General features: G+C 35.6%; 2 protein-coding genes across 3 annotated transcripts in view; one reads left to right on the top strand and one right to left on the bottom strand.

The window, feature by feature from the left end:
* SH2D4A (SH2 domain containing 4A) overlaps positions 1-16,699 on the top strand; it is a 57,171-nt gene extending 40,472 nt beyond the window's left edge. Inside the window, exons 10-11 of the transcript XR_009154852.1 lie at positions 908-1,089; positions 16,589-16,699. The gene's annotated coding sequence lies outside the window, so the exon portion shown is untranslated. The remainder of the gene's footprint in view (positions 1-907; positions 1,090-16,588) is intronic.
* CSGALNACT1 (chondroitin sulfate N-acetylgalactosaminyltransferase 1) lies at positions 89-16,857 on the bottom strand. 2 transcript variants are annotated; one of them, XM_058180458.1, is made up of 7 exons: positions 16,132-16,857; positions 15,270-15,486; positions 12,376-12,477; positions 11,081-11,259; positions 9,125-9,219; positions 5,459-5,540; positions 89-1,151 (listed from the first exon to the last, which is right to left on the bottom strand). In XM_058180458.1, exons 1-7 carry the CDS (start codon positions 16,763-16,765, stop codon positions 868-870), a joined length of 1,593 nt encoding a protein of 530 aa, XP_058036441.1. In that variant the 5' UTR covers positions 16,766-16,857; the 3' UTR covers positions 89-867. The 2 variants fall into 2 exon arrangements, with proteins under 2 accessions (XP_058036441.1, XP_058036442.1); XM_058180459.1 differs by lacking the exon at positions 5,459-5,540 and having other exon boundaries at positions 876-1,151.
* Between the last annotated feature and the right edge of the window lie 5,567 nt (positions 16,858-22,424).

The raw sequence follows: 22,424 nt of genomic DNA, 5'->3' as shown, positions 1-22,424 counted from the left end.
GAACTTATAAAAAACCAAATGAGATAAAATAAATTAATACTTTATAGAATCCAAGAGCAATCAAATCACAGTTTAAACAAATATATTATTTATTTTTTAATTTTTGGATTATGCTTTAATCTTAGATTCATAAATCTATTCATACATATTCATACATAAATCTATTTTAAACTTTAGGCATTTAGCATTCTACCTGTCACCAATTCACCTTTTTATACATTAATATGAAATAGAAACTGATTGTATTTTGTTCTCTCAGTTTAACATTGCATATTCATTTCATTTGACTCTTCATTTGAATTTGCATATTCGACTCTTCATTTGAATTTACTAACTTCTTCTCCAGAATTTTTCTGCAATGTAGGGGTTTTTTACTTTCTTTGAACAGCTTCAAGTTCATCACATAAGTGGCCTAGGCCAGAAAAAAATATTTATTATGTTCCCTTCATATTGGCTCATCCAATTTCTCAATGAAATGGGTGTATAAATGCAACACTCTGTACAATCTACTCATACATCATTTGAAGTTAGAAAACCAAATATGAAGCATCTGCCAAAAATAGTGTTACTTCACTGATGAAATGATACATTTGAGCAAAGTGCATGAATCCTTCTCCCTTCATTTCTCTATACAATCTCAAATCTTTTCTGGCGATTGGGAACCCACAGGGCTGGAGATGAAAAAGTAAAAGAAACCAAAAAACGGCCTGTCCTATCAGTTGAAATCTATCTGTATGATACTGGTTATCACAAACCTAAAAGTTTATGAAGTTCTATCTAAGTCCAAGAATTTCCTTTCTCCCTAGAAGCTGTTCTTAAACTACAATCTAGGTTTCATTTTTGCTTTGTGAAAGACCCATTTTGCCTTCATATATTCCTATTGTTTGCTTTTTGTTTACGGCGATAGGCTTCAATCTCCCGTTGGAAGACCAGCACACCTAGCTGGTCATGAGAAGCTTCATTCATAGCTTTAGACTGGATGCACATCTTGTATTGTTCCGGTGTCAGCTCATTTAAGCAATGCTTTTCATGCCAGAGGTGGAAAAGTCCCCGGACTGGTGTCCTGATAACCATGAGGTTGCTGTGAAGGTATTTACGGTACAGTTGTACATCTTCTCCTCCCCATCCTTTAATGTCAAGATCAAACCCTCCTAATGAGAAAAGAAAGAGTGGCAGCATTTACAATAAATAGAAAGATGAAGTAGGCTTTGATTGGAAAAGAACTACAGATTTGGGAAGGTCATTCTGCCTGCAGGCATTCATGAGTAGGCAAGCATAGATGAAATATGCACTACAATGTCACAAGACAAGTTCCACCTCTTGCATACTGCATGTTTTGTGGTAATAAAGTGGGAAAGGGCACAGCTTGGATTGTGCTGTAACAGTGTATTTTTCACCACTTTGGCACCATTATGGTTTGGATGCCTGTGTTCTGCCTGCTGTAATTATTTCATTTATTTCATATCTAAGTTTTTGCTTTCCAACCATTCATTCAGCATCTATTCAAAGTTTTAATAACACTGAAAAACAAGACTTACAAATAGTCCTCAAAGTTGCAATCAGCATAGTATCCATGAGGTCACCTGAATGCAATTCAAGCACTTGGCTATTAGCGTGCATTGATGGCTGCAGGGATTGCAGTTCATAAATGATTGTGATTTGTGACCTTTGCAGTTGGCTTTTGACAAGCAAAGGCAATGGGGAAGCCAGCAGGAAGTTTGAGTCACAGTCACATGACATCATGCCTTAATGACTGAATTAGAAGTCCATATTACCATTGGTGAATGAAGACTATATGTATTCACAAAACCATCATGTTTTATTAGCCCCCAATATTTCCCATATCTCTCTCTTTACTTTGTTTCAAGATTAAAAGCAGATAAGGACATTATTTTGTTTTGAAATCTTTGTTGATTTCTTAGTCCATGTGTACACGTTTAGCTGAAGTTCACATTTCCTCACATTTTAGTCAGAGAAAAAGTTCACGTTTTTAATATACTATTTAGAACAAGTAGTCAAAGTGGACTTGTTTTTTGCCATAATAAAAAAATAATAGTGGATATTTGCTTTGAAACAACAATAAATAACTCAATAGAAAAACTGAATTGACAAAGGAAATACAAGAAAAAGAGGAAACAGAATATTATATAGTGTGGGACAAATGGTATGAATGGTTAGAGGAGAGGGATGAAAGGCAAGGAGAGAGTAAATGAGGAAGATATAAGAGTGGAAATGAAGATATAAGAGTGGAAATGAAGTAACAAACAAAAGGAAATAGAAAAGATGCAGATCATAGGAACAAAATTGTGTACATTGTTATCTATATGTATATATGTAAATAAATCAATATTAGAATTATGTGTATAAATTGAAGGATAAATTGAAATAAGGGAGAAAAAATGAATATGTAAGAAATGTTTACTGATGCAAAATTGTTGAAAAGAAGAATATTCTAAAAAAAAAATTGTTTTCAAAAAACCCCCCAAAACTGTTTAATAAAAAATATTTTTTTTAAAAAAAGAAAAACTGAATTAATTATTGTTTAAAACAAAGAGGCCACAGGAACATTACACTCTGAGTAAACATTGTCATCATATAATAAAGTAACATATGAACTATTTCTAGATTTATAGTCAGAAAAGTGCAATATTTTATAGCAAAAAATACAGGATATGTACAATTCCCAAAAATCAATTTGCACAATCCACCTTACTTTCAATGTTTCCAAGTTAAGGGCTTTATTAATTTATCAATAACAAAATATGGAGTTCCATGAAATTGTCATGAATTTGGAAAGTAAATATTAGTAAAAAAAGGATTCCTGGACATGGAATAAAATGACAAAAACATCAAGTTACATTAACAAAAAATGGGAGAGTTCTGGAAGTGAGAATATCCCTCAGAAATTCTGTTTAAAGAATGTTTATACTTGAGATGATATTGTAGGAACATAATGGTAGAATAGGTAGAATTACTGGGACATAATAATAACTTGCTGGTGCTGTTTAACTTCTGTAAGAATTGCTTTGCTAAGAATTAGAGTTGCATCTGCTATTTGTTTCTACCAGTGATCTAATTACTGTTTTTGTGTACAAGTCAATGCCTGGTGCGGGTTATGTCATGGCTTGGCACGGTTATGTCGGGCAAATACCTGTGTTGCTAAGCACCCAGCCCCTCTGTTGCTAATGCAGGGCTACAAGGAAGGTATGGGCCAAGGGTCCAGAATTGGGTACTAAGCTTACGCTTCTGAAGGTATAAAATGTTAAGACCTTGGGGTTACGCCGCTGCCTAGAGAAATGTCAGCCAACCGACGATCCTGATTGGCTAAGACGCGAGCTGCTAAAAGGAGGGAAACCTGAATAATAATAATAATAATAATAATAATAATAATAATAATAATAATAATAATAATAATAATAATAATAATAATAATAATAATAATAATATTTTTATTTATGAAGCTTCCCTATTGGTTCAGCCATCTGACAGCTCTGTATTTAAGCTGTTGTCAGAGGGCAATTGTTTGCTGTTTGCCTCACGGAAGTTATAATAATAATATCAGAGTTGGAAGAGACCTTGGAGGTCTTCTAGTCCAACCCCCTGCCCAGGCAGGAAACCCTACACCATTTCAGACAAATGGCTATCCAACATTTTCTTAAAAATTTCCAGTGTTGGTGCATTCACAACTTCTGCAGGCAAGTTGTTCCACTGATTAAAGCCTGTTGCCTCTTACCTTGTTAGCATTAAGAGTTTGTGTTATCACCTGCAACCTGCCTCGCCTCAGTTATTGACCACCCGGGTTCTCTATATAGAGCATAAAAGGAAGCCATACCTTCCCCAAGATGTGACTATTCCTCACATGCGTTGTATCTGTATGTTCTGCATATAGTTTCACTCAGTATTTTGTTTTTAGCCAAAAATAAAATCTGCTTCTTTTTCCAAGCCTCATCTTCAGTCTCTCTCTCTTTGGCATCTCAGTGGCTTGGGGAAACTTCTGGGACCTTACAATATCATGTTTTTCTTTCTTTCTTTCAATGGGTATGTTTTATTTAATCAATGGTTATAGATTGTGAAGGTAGGTTGGTTTGCTTAAATATTAAATATACTAACATTAAAGGATGAGTTAGTTCAAATGGATTATGTAGCTGTGTACACCTTCCCCTTATCAAAAAATAATCTCAAATGTGTCAATAATAAACAAACAAACAAAAGAGAGAGAGAGTATTCTGGCACTGATGCCTGGCAAATTTGAACAAGCATAGTCTCTTACGGTTCAAATTAGCTTTTGTGCCAAAAGCTGGGGGGGTGGGGCAGTGTTGCAATCAGTTCATAGTTGAAGAAGCTAAAAGAGGCTGTCTTAGCTATAGCCTATTATTCCTTTTTGAAGATCTGTGCCATTTTGGGGATTTCTTCTTGTTAAGCAACAAGGAAGAAGGCTGCTAAGGCAAGTTAAAATGAAGAATTGTGGACTATCTTTTTTTTTTTTTTTTAAAGATGGAAAAATATAAGGGCAGAAAGTTGTGGTTCCAGTTTATTATTTTTAGTAATCTGTGGCTTGGTCTGCTTTGCTGTGGGTGGCTAAAACAAAAACTTTCAGATTTGTATGATTCCTGCTTGGTCAGCAATTCTTAAGCAACTTACAAAAAAGCTACTCTTTAAAGTTTAAAAATACGTTTGAAAAATCTTTAAATAAAATCTTTAAATAAAATAAAATAAAATATTTAAATAAAATTAATTTTTTTAAATACAATCCATCAGTTCATAGAAGCAGCTATGTTCCAAGGATGTTAAAAAGAGTACTCAAACTACTTCAGAGATGCAAATATGAGTAGAAAGTTACCAAACCACTGAGACAATTTCACAAGTAGCTGACAATGCAGAGGAGTCAATTGTAATTTTGGAATATAAATCCGACACCAATTTTTATTATGATGGTTTAAATAGAAGCCTCCCAACCCAATTGAAAGAAGATAAATATTTTTCACTTTAACTTTAAAGAATCTGAAAGAATACAGTGGATTTTGTTAATATAAATGGTGATAGTTTATAAAGATTATTAAATGCAAAAAGAAATACATATTGTTTCACCAGCAAGGAAAATAAAGCAGCAATGGTTAAATTGATTGTTCTATTCAAAGAGGAGAATATATTTATATTTTTTATTTGTATATCACTTCTGGATTATGTGCTTGTGATGAAAAAAAATGAAATGTTTACTTTGCTGATTAGATAGATTTGTTGTTAAAGGCTAGTTATATACTAAAGTGTAAAAATAAAAAGTTGAGGTTGTAATGTTGCTATCTTGTGCTAAAAAGAATCAAAGGTTAACACCTTTTTATTTCTTCCCTTGTACCCCATATTTTCTTTTCCCCTTTCTTTTGTCTTAATTTCCTATTTTCCTTTGTATTTTATATTGATAAAACAATAAAAATTATATGTAAAAAAAGCAGTGTCTTACCAATATTGATGTAATCAGAACGAAACTGACAAGTCATTCCAAACCCAAAGTCTCTCCAAAATCCTGCCTCTTTTTTTATTACCTGGAAGAAACAAGATATGTTTTGGCTTCAATTAAATTAAATCCCTTTTGATTTAATTCTTATTTTTGGCCCAGTGCAAATCTGCAGTGGATCTCCTAATCAATTAGAGGCAGATCCTTTAAGTTGTTAAACCTCTTGTGTTGCCAGTAAGGATTTATAAAAATGAAAATTGCCTTATCTAGAGATTTACTCATTATTTTTCAGTTTTTTCTCTCTTACTGGAGAAATAATAAAGGGATTTTTAACATTGTAATGAATAAAATTCAGTGGTTTTTGGGCATCTTTTTCTACATTGACACCATTAGAGAAATATAGAAAAGATCACTTTTTCTTCAGATGTTCCAGAATGTGATTTCTTTTTGAATTTCTTAAAAATTATACTGGCAATACCCGCTCCCTATTTTTCCAGGGAGCTCGGGAGGACCCCTTGCAAGGACGTACTGAGGAGTTTGGAATGTATCTGCACGATAAAATCGCTCAGATCCGGGACGGGCTGGACGCTGATTGGGTGGATTCGGGCGGGACGGCGGAGGCAGCTCTTGAGAATATTATTTGGAGGGAATTCGATTCTGTGACTCCCGAGGATATGGACAGGATACTGAGGGGGCTGAATGCTACCACATGTTTATTGGACCCGTGTCTCTCCTGGTTGGTACTGGCCACACAGGAGATTACACGAGGCTGGCTTCAGGGAATTGTTAACACTTCTTTGAAGGAGGGTGTCTTCTCCACAGCCTTGAAAGAGGCGGTGGTGAGACCCCTCCTCAAGAAGCCTTCTCTAACCTTCGTTTTGTGGCGAAGGTTGTTGAGAGTGTTGTGGCACATCAGCTCCCTTGGTACCTGGATGAAACTATTTATCTAGACCCGTGCCAGTCCGGCTTCCGGCCTGGGTACAGCACGGAGATGGCTTTGGTCGCGTTGGTTGATGATCTCTGGAGGGCCCGGGATAGGGGTTGTTCCTCTATCCTGGTCCTACTTGATCTGTCAGCGGCTTTTGATACCATCGACCATGGTATCTTGCTGCAGCGGTTGGGGGGCCTGGGAGTGGGGGGCACCGTTTTTCGGTGGTTCTCCTCCTATCTCTCCGACCGCTTACAGACAGTGTTGGCGGGGGCGCAGAGATCGACCGCGAGGCACCGCACATGTGGGATGCCACAGGGGTCGGTTCTCTCGCCCCTCCTGTTCAACATCTATATGAAGCTGTTGGGGGAGATCATCCGTGGTTTTGGGGTGAGTTGCCAGCTGTACGCTGATGACACTCAACTGTACATTTCCACTCCGGATCACCCCAACGAAGCCGTCAATGTGATGTCCCGGTGCCTTGAAGCCGTTCGGGTCTGGATGGGGACGAACAGACTTCGACTCAACCCATCCAAGACGGAGTGGCTGTGGATGCCGGTGTCCCGGTACAGTCAGCTAGTTCCGTTGCTGACTGTGGGGGGCGAGTCACTGGTCCCCAGGGAGTTGGTTCGCAGCTTAGGCGTTCTCCTGGATGAATGGCTGTCGTTGGAAGAACACTTGACGGCCGTTGCCAGGGGAGCTTTTTATTAGGTTCGCCTGATCCGCCAACTGCGTCCCTTCCTGGACTGGGATTTGTTATGCACGGTCACTCATGCCCTCGTTACCTCCCGCCTGGATTACTGCAATGCTCTCTACATGGGGCTCCCCTTGAAGAGCACCGGGAGACTTCAACTGGTACAGAATGTGGCTGCACGGGGGATAGAGGGAGCATCTCGGAGCTTCCATATAACACCTCTCCTACGCAAGCTGCACTGGTTGCCGGTGGTCTTCCGTGTGCAATTCAAGGTGTTGGTGATCACCTTTAAAGTGCTCCATGGCATAGGACCAGGTTACTTACGGGACCACCTACTGCCGCCAATAGCCTCCCATCGACCTGTGCGCTCCCACAGGGAGGGTCTCCTCGGGGTGCCATCAGCTAAACAATGTCGGCTGGCGGCCCCCAGAGAAGAGCCTTCTCTGTGGGGGCACCTACCCTATGGAATGAACTGCCTCTGGGGCTATGCCTTCTTCCCGACCTCCGGGCCTTTAAGCGCGAGCTCAAGACTTTTTTGTTTCACCGAGCAGGGTTGGCCTAAGAGTAATTTTTAATTGAGTGGTTTTATTACTTGTTATTTTAATATTCGGCCTTATGGTTTCAGATTTTTAAATTTCAAATATTGTGTTTTAATTTTTGTATATGTCTTTTTAACTTGGCTGTAAACCGCCCTGAGTCTTCGGAGAAGGGCGGTATAGAAATGTAATTAATTAATTAATTAATTAATTAATTAATTCATCCATTAATTAATTAATTAATTAATTCATCCATTAACTCCTCAGTATTATACCCATATTGCTTTGGGGAAAAATTCTGTCTAAGGAAGTGATCTGCATTTGACAACCTGAAATAATACTCACTGGAGCTAAACTCAAGGCCATCTAACTGATCATTCTCAGACTTCAATTCTCAGAAATCTTTGCATCCTAACTAGTGTATATTGCATACCCTTTTTAGAATCTAAAAGAAATAGTGTAAAGCTTTAGATTATTCAAACATAAACTAACATTATGTATTCATTTATGCCTCTGTCAAGCTCCTCACTAGGCCTACCCTACCCAAAGTAGGGTAGGCCTACCTACCCAAAGAGTATTATTATTATTATACTTTTTATTATTAAATTTCTAACTGATATAAATAATAGAGATAGTCAACAAATAACTGCAAATTTGTTAAGATTTTATTTTCTTAGAACTATTATTATTAAAATCAAAAAAGAATGAAGGGAAAAATATAAAGCCTGCTTTTCTACAGTTTAAAATAATAATAGTAGTAGTATATCATACTATTCAATTTTTAAATGAGTTAAACCTAAACTATACAAATACGGAAATAAAAGGTATAAATGTATTCCCGTGTCATTTTAAAATAGAACAATAGGTACCCTGTTCAGACAAGTATTTTAAAAAATCAATAAAACAGTTGCATGACCAATAAAATACATATCAATTAGTTCTTTCTAATTTATGGTCCAAGGCGTTTTAAAATGGTGCCATTAAGAGAAGCCTTCTGCATAATCAACAAGAATGGGTGGCCAACACTAGAAAAAAAACAAAACACCAGTCTCTGATGCTTTTTGATTTAGAATTTAGATTATTTACCTTAAAGAGAAGCTAATAAGTGTATTTGCTGGCAATAATCTTAAAGTACTGGCACGTTCACTGGTAGTTTAAAAATTTTTTTCTACATTCACATGCTACCCAGAATCCACTGCAGTTGGGTGGTCAATACATTTAAACAAATAAAAATAAACTTGTTATATTTGTACTATCAGCTTCCAGTAAATATTTTTAAGCAGATCCATTCTCCAAAAACTTAAGTTTCCAGACTGTCTTCAAAAGCAGCCTTATGCAGAATGTATTGAAAAGGTCTCTTTTCCAAGTACACGTATATTTGAGGCTCAAATCTCATTCCTTAAGTAAATTTGCAGTTGCAGTATTAACTCAGAATGGAAAAAGGCTCCAGCAAATATTGCTGAGTTTTAAAGAATTTTCAATCTGTGGATTTGGTTGAATAACCAAATACCTACCAGCTGTTGTTTTAAGGGTGGAATGGAATCATGATGTCCATATATTAGACTTGGATTGTACTGGCTGAAAAGAACAGGATAGAATACTTTCTTTCCTAAAAATAAGAGTTGGAAAAAATATGGTCATTTTGAAGAAGGTAGATTTCAGAATAATGAGTAGATATAGACACAGTAAGAGAAATTATGTTTCTGTAGGAAACAATCTAAATGCTACATTTTTAAATATATTTAAGTAAGGAGAAAGAATTTAAAGTATGATTTACACGTAAACACCTGTATGTGTGTCTTTGGCTGTTGACCCCTAGGAACTGCCTATCAAAGTCCCTACAGTTTTCTTGGTAATAGTTCAGAAATGCCTTGCCATGGTCTCCTTCTTAAGGCCAAGAGAGAGTGACTGGCCAAGGTCATCCAGCTGACTTCATACCTAATGTGAGACTAGAAGTTGTGATTTTCTGGTTTCTATAACATGATTCTACACTAAATGGCTCTAAATAATACATATTTCCTCTAAAATTAAAGAGGGTTCTAGCTTTTGCAGATCTCCCACATGCACATATACACAAAGTCCCACAGCCCCATAGTCTTAAAATTAAATTCCCATCCATATTTACGTTTTATTATGCCTTAGTTTGCTGTATTTCGGTATGGATTTATGGGATTGGGATTTTTCTCAAAGTGTTTTTTCAAAAGTCAGCAGGATTGTTTTTTCTTTGAGGAAGAAGTAAACATTTTGTTTCTCATCCAGGAAACGTCATCAGTTGAGATGGTGGGGTGATGGAAAGATAGGTACTGAGAATTGAGATTGAATGGTGGTGGGATGGAAGGATCGGTTCTGACCAGATGTTGGGGGCAGGGGATGAAAGGATTGTATTTCTTTGCAGTCATTGTTAGCATTCTCTGAGAGCTCTTGAGGCCACTTGGGGGTTTATCTGTGCCCTTAGGATCACTTGAATTAGAGTGTAATTGGTTGTGGAATCTACTGGGAACTGCTACAAGGGTTGCATTGTAGACTGGAGATAAGTGGTGTCTTATCCCTCCCACTCTGTTGAGAGAGGACTGCTCAATGTTAACATAAATGGCCTATTTTATTCCTCTTTGAAACCAATGATCCTCTCTATCCAAAATGTGGATTTCATTGTCTTCAAAAGTGACCTTTAATGGACTGCTGAATTTTGTCCTTATGGGTTTGATCTCTTATATTGTGCCATGCACTTGTGAAATAGTTGTTTTCCTTCACCAATATACAGATGGCACATGTTTCACTGTAATTATATTACATATATCACATCACTCTCAATTTGTGTCTAGGTTTTTTATCCTTGTGGTATAAATAAAAACACATGTGTGTTGTATTGGTTGAAAATTCTCCTGAGCTTTTCAGATATTCCTGCAACGTATGGAACGATAACATTGCTACGTTTGTTGTTATATTCTTTGTCTGTAACGGAGGAACTCCTGCTGGATCTTTTTCTGGATTTAGGTTTATTTTCTAATTTAGTTTTCAGCCAGACCTAGGAAATGTTCCAAAGACAAAAGGAAACATGGACTCAGCTGTTTGCATTAAAAAAATTAAAATCACCTGAGAGGGGAATTTTCCAAATTGTACCTCAAAATTTGATGCTTATCGATTTCAGATGTCTCTGCCCATTTACCTGGATCAACAGGTCCAGATTTTTCTTTAACTGTTTCAGTGACTAAATCACCTAGAATGACTTCCATCCCCCCTCATTATTACAATGATTATCATATTTATAGGGAAGAATACTTTCCATGATCATTACAGATGATGGCTATGTACATTGTCTAATTTTTGAAATACATACAGGAGAAATTAGCTGAGCTTTCAGATTATATTTACAATTTTACTAGAGGGAGTTATGAAGTATCTTTAGAATAACAAACTGCTTATGGTGCAAATTGAATTTCTGTCCATATCTCATGAATGAATGACTATACCTGGCTGTGTGTTTAATCTACATGTGTTCAGGAATTCCGTTGTGAAATATATATCCACGTCACAGAAAAAAAGTACAACATTGGTTCCTTTCCAAAATCTTGCACCCACATCCAGACCTTTCCCCCTGGAGAACACTTCATCCAGCTGAATAAATGTGTAATTTCTGAAATTAGCTGATCTGTAAGGAAAAATTATATTTAAGTTTTATCTACCTTTCACCACAGTTATCATTTGTATACAATTTTTTATTCTAAGAAAAACAGAGTCTTAGTGATTAATACATTTATCATAACCGACTCTTATATGCAGGAAAGTAAATCCTCCATCTAATGGCTTAGGCCATCATTTAGCTGTATTGTATGCTGCCCAGAGTCATAGAGTTATATAAATTGATTTAATAAATAAACACAATAAAAAGAAATGCTTTACCGTGATATATTAGTTAGTTTTTAATGCCACATTTTAATTTATAGTAAGCAGCAAGCTCTGTTAATTACCAAAGTTTCTTCTTGAAATGCCAGTAACATTCAGTTGAAGGAAAATATGATGCAAATCAACTGGATGTTGAAATTTGGGGTTGAAGCCAGACTTCTTAGAGCAATCAAGTGGAATCTGTAGAGGTTGTTTGTTCCTGTTGATTGCAATAGATCTAATCTAACAATGGTTTAGTGTGGACTCATTCCATTATTACTGGAAAAGGTATATGGGCTTAAGAATTTATTCAAAAATCTGTTATATAATCTGCAGTGTAATGGAAGTTCATAATACAGAGAGAAATCAATAGGACATCTTGCCTCCTTGTGGCAATTCCATCGCTGGAGGTTTCCAAAACAAAGAAAAAAGAGATAATGCCTTTTAAATTAAAAACATTAACTGGACAATGTATTTTGCTGAAAAAGATGAAAGGATATGGTTCTTCCCAGATTCTAATTAATATTAGAGGAGAAAAAAAATCTAATTAAGATTTTAGGACAAATTATCTGAATAATGATGATTTGCCAATAACAGTTTTGAGAAGAATTTTGCTTATAGCATTTCCAGTATTGTTTAAGGATACTTCTAAGTCCACAAAGATTGTAGAAAAGTAGTTCATTTCTGTTCAGAGGTGATTAGAATTACAAGGCAAAGATTTCAGCCAAACAACAATAGGATTTCCAGATTATCCTGAGATTTGCCACTTCTTTTTTAAAAAATGTTAACCATTAATGAGAAGAGTGAAATCAGGAAATCTACCTTTTCATTTTCTTTTGGTTTCTAAATTAAAAAATGACATTAAGTCAAATGTTTTACTCACTTGGATATGTTTTCTAGGATTCCTTTGACTTTGCTCATTTGTTCATTTCCAAAGTATACTACAGTCAGGTGAATTCTTCCATCTTGCTGCATAGCCACCTCCCTAAAATAAATATCAAGTGGAGGATAATAAGCATATTTTCTTACAACTTTAATTTGTAACTCCTTATATATTCACACTGCACCTTACCTTCATTCATTGACTTATCTTTATCTGTACCCACAAAACTGGCATGTAAAGCATTTTGACGTTGACTGTTCTGATCCCAAAATAATTTGCTTGGAACCTGGTATATCTGTTCTCACCAAAATATTTCAACATCGATATTGGTAATTTCAAACTTACAGAATTTTTTTTTGTATGTCCCTTTGATTCTATGTTAAATTCTGGCAAGTGCCTGAACAAGGCCCTGTAGTTTCTTGGCAAAATTTTAGAAGTGGTTTGCTATTGCCAGCTTCCGAGGGCTAAAAGAGAGTGACTACTCAAGTTCACCTTGCTGGCTTTGTGCTGAAGGAAGGACAAAATTAAGAGTTTCTTGGTTTCTATCCTGCTGCCTTAATCACTACACTCTCTATAAAAAGTGGCCCAACCTAAAAATCAATGTTTTAACTTTCATTTTAATTAAAAAAAATTTGGTCAGATTTTTTCAATCTTTAAAGCAAGACATACCATCTATTTGTTTAAATATTTCACGAAATATTAACAGGGCTTTTAAAATTCAGTAAATCTGACTGCATAGATCATTGAATAGCTGCAGACCACTATTTTCACCATTTAAATTGAAAAATAAGTGATTTATTCTGATATTTACACTTTCCCTTACAAATCTGCCCTTGTATGCATGCAGTTTTAATGCAAATTGTTAAATAGATTCTTGAAGTCTGTTACCGCAAATGGAGAAAGACAGTATGGTGGTAGCCAAATGGTGAGAAGCCAAACCTACTTCTCCCTTATATTTCCAAACCATAATTAGATATATGAGCTCCATTTTCACACCATACTGTATTAAGCTCTGGTGTGTTTAGATATAATTGGTTCAATAAGGCACCAGTGATTGGGTTGGCACATTGTACTAAGCCATATATTATGGCAACCAAATTATAATGAGCTAAGGTCACATAACATATTAAGCCAAACCAAATGAATCACATTACATGAATCAGACAAAGTACTGGCTAACAGCACTTTGGAATGCATGGGGTCTCTCCTTGAAGGTTTATTTATTTCTTATTTATAATTAGACACTGCCTAGTTTCAATTGACTCTGGGAGGCAGAGAGCATAAACAATAGAATAACACAACATAACAAATATACAATTCAGAAAAAAAGCATAGCAATACAGAGATGGCAGTTCCAACCAACACAACATATCCAATATGTTACAAGGAATACCAAACACCCTAGCTAAAAGCCTGGGAGATTTTAAAAGTCCTCTATAATGTCATCATGGTGGGAGCCACACATATCTTAGGCAGAATCTCATTCTAGAGGGCAGACTGTATGTCAGAGAAAGCAGGATTCTGGGTTCCTGACAGATAGCATTGCTTGATTGAAGGAATCTGGAGTGTAACTGTCCTGTTTGAATGAACCTTCCAGGCCAACACCACAGGACATGGGTGATTCCCTGAAGTAACCAAGTAAGCAAGCTCTATGCCATGTAGGATTTTATAGAATAAATCAACACCTTGAATTGCACTCAGAAGCAAACTCGAACACAGTGCATAGTATGTGGGAAAGACTTTGGGAGACAGGATGAAGAGATGTTGCCTAGGGAGTGGTCAGGTAAGAAACAACATAGCTTGTAGCTTAATAGCAGGTAGAGCAAGAGACTCAGAAGGGATCATCCCTAGTTTCTTTGGTTGTAAAGGAGACTGTAAAGGAGACATCATTATAATGATGTCAACTTTATCAGGAAGATGAGATGGGAAACACAACCAGATAAATTAATTCTATCTATTGTTCAGCTACATTAACCAGATCTTGCAAGTCCGCAAATACAATTCCTCCATCTTCTTCTGAATAAGAAGTACATGGATTAATGTGCCACCTCCATCCTTACTCTGTCACAGATTCTCCACAAGTACAACTAATGGTATCTCTGTATTGAATCTCTGCTTGAACCTGACTAGAACAGGTCTTAATAATCTGCTTCTTCGAGGGTTTTCATCAACTGCAGATTATTTTCTCAACAATGTTCCCTAAAAAAAAGAAAAAGTTAGAGACAGGGCAATAATTATCTAAAATGGTTAGATAATGGCCACCTCCTTGCTCAAAGAAGCCAAAACCAAGCACAGACTCAACCATAGGTCATCTTCCTGGCCACTTTCAAGAGGGAGTTTGGTTCTGATGAGCAGAGAACATTGTCTACTTCTTCAAGAATCACCAATTCAAACTCCTATTGCAGTTAATGCCATAAATTAGATTCTAGCCATCTTGGAAAGATTTGCCTAGCCAGAGTTCAAATCAGAGCATGTCTGAGCAACCTATACCAGAAGCATGTCTGAGCAACCTATACCAGAAGCCTGACTATTTCTCACTGGTTTGATATGAGTAGCAATTCTACTGACTCAGAGATTTTCCTAATCATAGCTAAATTAGCCATAACGAATAATTCTGTGTGATGAAGTTTGAGATCATGCTTTACATTAAGTCCAATATATTAACCAATAATATAGTTTGCTATAAGAAAATTATTGCCTAATTATTATTGCACTAAAATTATTGCACTATCATGTTGTGGTCTACTCTTACCTACATCATAGATAAATGTATCAAATTAATATTCTTTTTTTAATCTAGCATTAAAAAATAAATCTTCAAAACACAAATTCTAGGTACACTGCCCTACAACTTCTCATCTGCCATAAGAGTGCCAAGCAGCAATGATACCAACCTAAAATTGTGCATGAATTGCTGAAACTTTCTGACCCTTTTTGCCAGCGGCACGATGACATTAATAAGAGTGTGGGCCATATTGAGGTTTTCATTTGCAACCTTCATGATGGGGCCAAATGGTCGGAACAGAACAACGCGCTTAAATTCATATTCTTTGTCTCCTTTGAATATCAACTCATATAGTGTGCCTTTATCTCTTTCAGTCCGGCGAATGCCTATTAGAAGAGAAAGCAATCATTAGGTAGAATTTCTAAAGTAAAAATATTTTATATATAATTCCCCTGATTTTATTTCTGTAATTTTAGCAGTAGGCATTTATAATTTTATAATCTATTGTCTTGTTAATTCCTTAGAAAGATAAGAAATTGAAGATATTTGGAAATCATGTATTACTACAAATTATCTAATGGCTGTTGTGGTCCACCTGCTCTTTTAACACTTAAAAGAGCAGCAATGGATCTTAGGCTCTTTGTAAGAAAGCAGCATTGTTACATTTGTTTCTAGTCGGCGTATCTTGTTTCTGAACTTCATGGGGCTTTGCCAAGAAAAGCCTTGGTAGGGTGCTAAAGAAGACAAAGGTTTGTGATAAGGCCAAAGGACTTTTTCTGAAGGATTTGTTTTGGAATTAATTTGGACTAAGCTGAGAATGAAGTAATTCTCAGCTGTTCTATAAAATACGTTTGTTTAAGACTGATTGTGTCTGATAATAACTACTTGGGCCAAGTTATTAGAAAATGTAATACTAGCAAAAAATTATGAACAGTCTTTTGAGGACAGAATTACATGCAGCAACCTTATTTTCATTTAAGATATCCCCACCCACAATTTCTTCATTCATAGTGACTTCCCAGAAAACACACCTTCTATGAAATCAGAGATGGAGTATATTCGATGATTTATACTGCTGTAACTCTTTGGCCTATTTAAAATCTCCAGCCCTGATTCAATAGCTTCTGCCAATTCATCCCTCTTGTCCTTGCGCACAGGTTTCTCCTCAGGATGACGTAAAAGTCCCATCTCCAGCTGATAAACTTTCTGTTGGGTGAAACTCTCAAAGGGCAGTGCAGCATATTCATTTGGTAGCTTGATGCCAGTATGTATTTCTGCTTTGTCAATCTGGGAATGGAGGAACTGCAGCAGGGCTTTCTGGGACTTTTCAGAGTTTCCTAGGTCTAGTCTAATCCCCAGTTTGTCAGTATCTTGACCTTGCATATTCTTCAATGGTTCACTCCTTTCCTGAAGCTTATCTTTCAGCTCAGCAATTTGTCTTTTCAGGCTATTGATATGATCCCAATAATATTCTTCTCCTTTTTGTAGGATTGCCCGATATTCCGCTTTTCCTGTTGGGCTATTAATTCTGAGGAATGAAGATAGTTGATGGTTTCCTCGTGAAGTGCAGGTCAACATGTAGAACACAGATGCTGCACAGCAGAGGAACACAAGTATAACTACTATTCGAGACAGCCATGCTATTATCCCACGACGAACCATCATCTGCTAAACAGCTGGTGATACCCACATTCCTGTAACAGACTGAAATTTTCTGCCAGCTTTTTAGAACTCAATTCAGAAGTTATGCACATTGATACAACAGTTTTTAACTGGTTAATTTCAATATAACATGCATACAATATGTGACAACTGGACAACGTTGCAAGGTCATTTAGCGGTACTAAAACCTTCACTGAAAGACCAATGTTGGCATTTGAAGGATATATGTTGATCCTGGATAAAAATTGATAGTTGCCCACAGCAGAAAGAGAGAATGATCTGGAAGCCAAGCAAAGACATATTGGATTAATTCCCGTATGAAGCAGCTTCATCTTCAGAAGAAGCAGTCATTGAACGGTGTGATTGATTCACATCTGTTTGGCTACAGCATACAGATCTGACAACAAAGAGATTCTTATTTACCTAGATTTTAAGATAACTGGCTTCATGTCTAAAGGACTACTGGAGGAATTCATAGTCTCTTGGTTTCTAGCTTGATACCTTGAGTACAGCAACAAACTGGCTGTCCAGTTTACAATTAATAATGATAACAGTGAGAATATTCTTTCCTTCTTTAAATAAAACCCACTAATGTACTTATAAAAGAATAATTGGCTTCTGTTTTTAATTTATTATTTTTTTATTTTCCCCTCCTCTCAGGCTCTTATCTACTCTACTTTTGAAGTAAAGTTTTACTTGCACATAGCTCCATGACATGACAATTGTGCTAAAACTGATATCCCACCTTTGTCTTATTTTGGTTTGTTATTCATCTTTGAAAAGTAATGGAAACCATTATTTTAACACTCAAAATCATGCCTTGAATAATGAGTATTCTGAATTCAGTCTCTGACATCTCTACTTAAAAGGATCTTTTAAGGCATTTGGAAGGCTTGTGCCAGTCAAAAAGGAGAAAGTGCTCTAATTCAGCTGAGGTCATTTTCATAGATTATCATCTCCAATTTTTCAGCCTTTGCATGCTAATTGTTGTATTTTGTGACCTGCATCTTTTATCTCTTTTAGCAATAATATCTCTCTATATTTTCTAGGGATATTTGGAACATTTTTTAGTATGAGAACTATACTTTTTATGTAATGTTTTTCAAGGATGTGTAATCTGTTTCAATGCCTTGAATAAGTCCTATGTCAAAACATACTGGATATTTCTTATAAAATGAAATACTATTTTTTTTGCAATAGTTAGAAAGAACTGTTTCAGCTTTCTTTTCTCCATCCTCTATATGCCCATACTTTTAGTCTCCCTAGAGTGCAATAGCTGCCGGTGGTATCTACTTACTGAATAACATCAACATGGACTATGACATATATCTGCATCTACATACTTCATTTTGCAAATTATGCATCCACTGATAAAACCAGGGTGCCTATGAAAGGAGTACTACAAGTATAAATTCTAAACTGTACCTCACTGATTTATTTGATACGGTATTTGTTTTTGAAAGCAAAAGCATTCAACAGCTAACAAATTTTTCAAACATAAACTGCCAAAAGTTACCAATAACTACACCTTCATATATATTCAAGTTCTTATTCGGATAATCTTTCCTTTCTAGACATCTGGTTTCAATCTCAAATAGGTGATTATTAAGGACACATTCAACATCATCAAGTGCTTCTCAAGTTTTATGAATATTTTCACAATTCATCTTCTATGAGTTGATAATACGGATGTATTGTGGATTAGGACAAATTTCAATTTGAATTCCCACATACTGACTTTTATCCAAGGTTTCTGACTCACCATACTGTGAATTCTAAACATATGATAACTTCACCTTGAACACTGCCATTGATAAACTTTATCTATACAATCTGGATTTAACTAAGAGTTAAATCTTGGCTATAGAAATGGCACATGGGAAATTAAAATGATATTATGTGCATTCTCATAACCTACTTTCTGTAAATATCATAAGAATATGCCCCAAGACTTGTTTCAATTTACAATAGTTCACATGTTGAAATATTCACATTCAATAGCTGAATAAATTGAATAAATCAATAAGACTCTAAGACTTAAGAAAATCTGTCTGGGGAAAGTAACACCTGAAGTTGTATTTGCATCTCATGATTATGGAGAGTGACAAAAGAGCATTTGCTTCTGAATATTAATTCTATTTCTGAATTATATAGGCATTTTGCCACTATGGGGGATGGTGCAAAATGCAATTGCACTCAAAGCAATTTCTTACATTATCTCTTCTTGTCATCATTCCCCAAGTTTTGTTCTTGCTTGAATGTATGTATGTATGTATGTAATATGAAGCGAGAGGAAATGAAAGTACAGTCTAGTATCCATCTACTATATACAATACTTCATATTTCTGTTCTTTCAAAGCATCCTTTTTTCTGTCATTTCCATTAATTAATACATTACCTATTGTTCTTTAAACGACACTATCTCTTTTCGAGTATCTTAGCAACTACATTCAACCACAACTTTCTCAGACATTCCATTCTTCCAAACCCATTCATTATTTAGTCCTAATTCTGTTTGTTTGACCAAACATTTGTCCATAAATGTTTCATGACTACCACAAAACCTTGTCTTCCTCTGTTCTCACTGCTGAAATCATAAGCACTACCATTATTTTATATATGCTTTATTTCCATCATAACTTCATTCAGCAGAAAGTCTTCAAATCTATATTCATGCACAATACCATAATTCAAACGTATTATCATCCACTTTCTTTACATAAATATTCAATAATATTTTGATCTGCTGAAGATTAAAAATCTAATCAATACAAATTTTGATCATTTTCATGTTTATATCTTTTTGATCAGAATTTTGCCTAACACTTTCCAATGCACACTTAACTAACTAATCTCCATCTAGTTTTTGCAGTGATTCTTGCTATCTTTCCTTTATACTTCCAGTGGCAGTCTTTCGGATAAACAAGCTGCACAATTCATAATATAAACATATGCATATATTAACACTTCTATAGATTAACCAGCTAGATCTACTGTATTTTCAAACAATTTGTAGTATTTATAATGACCTTTTTATCATTTTTATTTTTAGAGAACATAACACTGATCCTATTTCCCTTTGACATACAATACTGTTCCCATACAAATCTCTGAAATGCTTCTTACAACATTTTTTCACTTTGCAGTCATTTTACCTTTTATTCTGAATTCATTTCATTACTACTAGAGTCATGTTGGGAGTGCCTGAAGGTCCTTTATTTGATCATCTAGCTTACAAAATAATTTTTATTTTTATCAAAATTACTTTACATTTTCTCTGCTTTTTTTATTTTCAATTATTCCTTGTCTTCTTTGATTACATTATTTAATTAACTTTGTCCTCTTTAGCTCCTTTTTCCTGTTTAACTTCCACTGTGGATTTTTACTCATCCAGTGTCTTTCATTTTGACATGCCAACAAGCATCTTTCTTCTGTGGCACTTTGTAACGTAACATTATTTACTCTGTTGTAAGACGTTGCCATACACTCTTTCCGTATATCTACTTTTCTTAAATTAATCTTGGGAGATTAATTTATTGTTTAATATATTTTCATATAGAACTTACATTTTCTTTTCTTGTAGAAATTCTACAAATTCTTGTAGAAATTTTACATTCCCTCTAGTTCTTTTCACTCTCAGCTTTTCTTTCATGTCCATTACATCTCAAGATCATGTTCATGTCTATTTTTTTTCACTCTTGACATTATTAAACAATGGCCATTCTCTCGTATTCAGAATTTCTCATCATCGTTATATCTTTCATTAATTCTCACAATCCTTCATGATAAATCAATAATTACTCTTTCATATATTTTATTTATTTAAAAGATTTGTGTAGCCACCCATTCTTCATGCAACTCTGTCTTGCTCCCAGTCAAAAATTAAAAGACATACGATCATATTAAAGCTATAATACCCAACTACTTAAAACATTAAAAATAACAAAAAACTGATGCCAAAGCAGTTCTAATGTGTGATTAGCTAGTCTTATCCCAGCACTTGGATCCAAGTCTTCAAAGCCTTACAAAAGACTGAAATGGAGGAAATCTGGGGGGGCATAGCTGCATGGAGTGATATAGACTTAAACTATGTACTTGAAATAAACAACTTATTCTGATGCTCATCAATTATCATTTTAGAATAGAATATAATTTTTTATTGGCCAAGTGTGATTGGACACACAAGGAATTTGTCTTTGGTGCATATTTTCTCAATGTACATGAAAGATACGTTCATCAAGAATCATAATGTACAACACTTAATGATAGTCATAGGGTACAAATAAGCAATCAGGAAACAACCAATAATTCATTTTTGTTTTTCCAAATGACCTGGTTACTAGCTGCAGCTAAATTTAAGATGGCGATGATGATGACTATCAGTATGCAAGTCTTTATTATTTATTCATTTATTAAAAACATTTATATGGCTGCAGAAGTCACTCTTGGCAACTTTGGGCAGTTCACAGGGGCAAAACCCCAATACAAAAACCTATACCCCCCACTCTTCCTGGCAATAAGTCAGATGATCCACACATCACTCTTGGGTCTTCAGGCCTGTTGGCAGAATCATGTTTTCAAGTCTTTGCAAAAAATGTCAAAGTAGGGGGGCTTCAAGAGCGATCAGCTCTTTCACCTAGCTACTTCTTTGCTCAGGTTGACAACAATCAGAAGAGGGTGGTTGGAATGTTTGGGATGGGAATGGAATGCCAAGACTATCTGCAGACCCTGCTGCCTCCCCCAAGGTCACAACGCAAAGTTGTTTGAATATGTAGCCTGTTCTCATAACAAAAGGAGCCTATTCAAGGGTTTTATGTCGATTTTGACCGTTTTAGCAATTTGGCCAATTAATATATTCATTTTAAATGTTTTTTAAATTTGTTATTTATATTATGTGTATTTTTGTATTTTTAATATGGCTGTAAACCGCCCTGAGTCCTTTGGGAGAAGGGCGGTATAGAAATTGGATTAATAAATAAATAAATAATAAATTCAATTAGACAATGCAATGAACTGAGGGGAAACAGGGAAAAATCAACTATAATTATGTGGCTTTTGAGCAGGGAATTAAGAGCTGGTTTTGCTTCTTCTGTGCCAAGGTATTCAATAAAGTTTTACTTTTTGGGAGAAACAATATCTGAGGAGTTCCTTTTTTGGATTCGCTAGCTGGTCAGCTGACAGGGGGTATAATCTTATCTCTGCAGGGATGATCCTCCACAGGAAACCATTACTGAAAAGATCCTTTCGATCAGTAGGATCAGAAGATCAGTAACATTCCCTATCTTCCCACCATAATGGACCATGTTGATATGAGTGGGAAAAGATAGTCCTTCAAATAATCTAGTTCCAAGCCATGTAAGGCTTTAAAAGTGACTGGTAGAACTTTGAATTGGATCTAGAAAGTAATTGGCAGCTAATGCAGCTCCTGCCAGAGATGGCATGTGAATTTCGAAATCGATTGGGCCCATCACAGCCAATTTTCTCCGTTTTTCAGCTTGACACACTTTGGGGAGGGGAGCAGGGAGCTTTGGAATGTCAGACCAACAACAACAATAACAATTTATTATTACAGTCTTAGACCAGAGACCAGAACAAATAAAAGCACTCAGTATATATACACTTAAAAATTCTAGTATAAAATAATAAATAACAACTAAAATCT

The sequence above is a fragment of the Ahaetulla prasina genome, chromosome 4, assembly GCF_028640845.1.
Source record: "Ahaetulla prasina isolate Xishuangbanna chromosome 4, ASM2864084v1, whole genome shotgun sequence".
Classification (NCBI taxonomy): Eukaryota; Metazoa; Chordata; class Lepidosauria; order Squamata; family Colubridae; genus Ahaetulla; species Ahaetulla prasina.
The sequence above is the reverse complement of the archived record's forward strand: the minus strand, read 5'-3'. Positions and strand labels throughout refer to the sequence as shown.

What these genes read in the sequence shown, in the direction of transcription:
- CSGALNACT1 (XM_058180458.1), bottom strand. Translation starts at nt 16,765, where the DNA reads ATGATGGTTCGTCGTGGGATAATAGCATGGCTGTCTCGAATAGTAGTT. An exon ending in CATCTCTGATTTCATAGAAG is followed by an intron (nt 15,487 to 16,131) that starts GTGTGTTTTCTG and finishes CTCTTCTAATAG; the next exon opens with GCATTCGCCGGACTGAAAGA. An exon ending in TTCTGATTACATCAATATTG is followed by an intron (nt 1,152 to 5,458) that starts GTAAGACACTGC and finishes TTTTCTCATTAG; the next exon opens with GAGGGTTTGATCTTGACATT.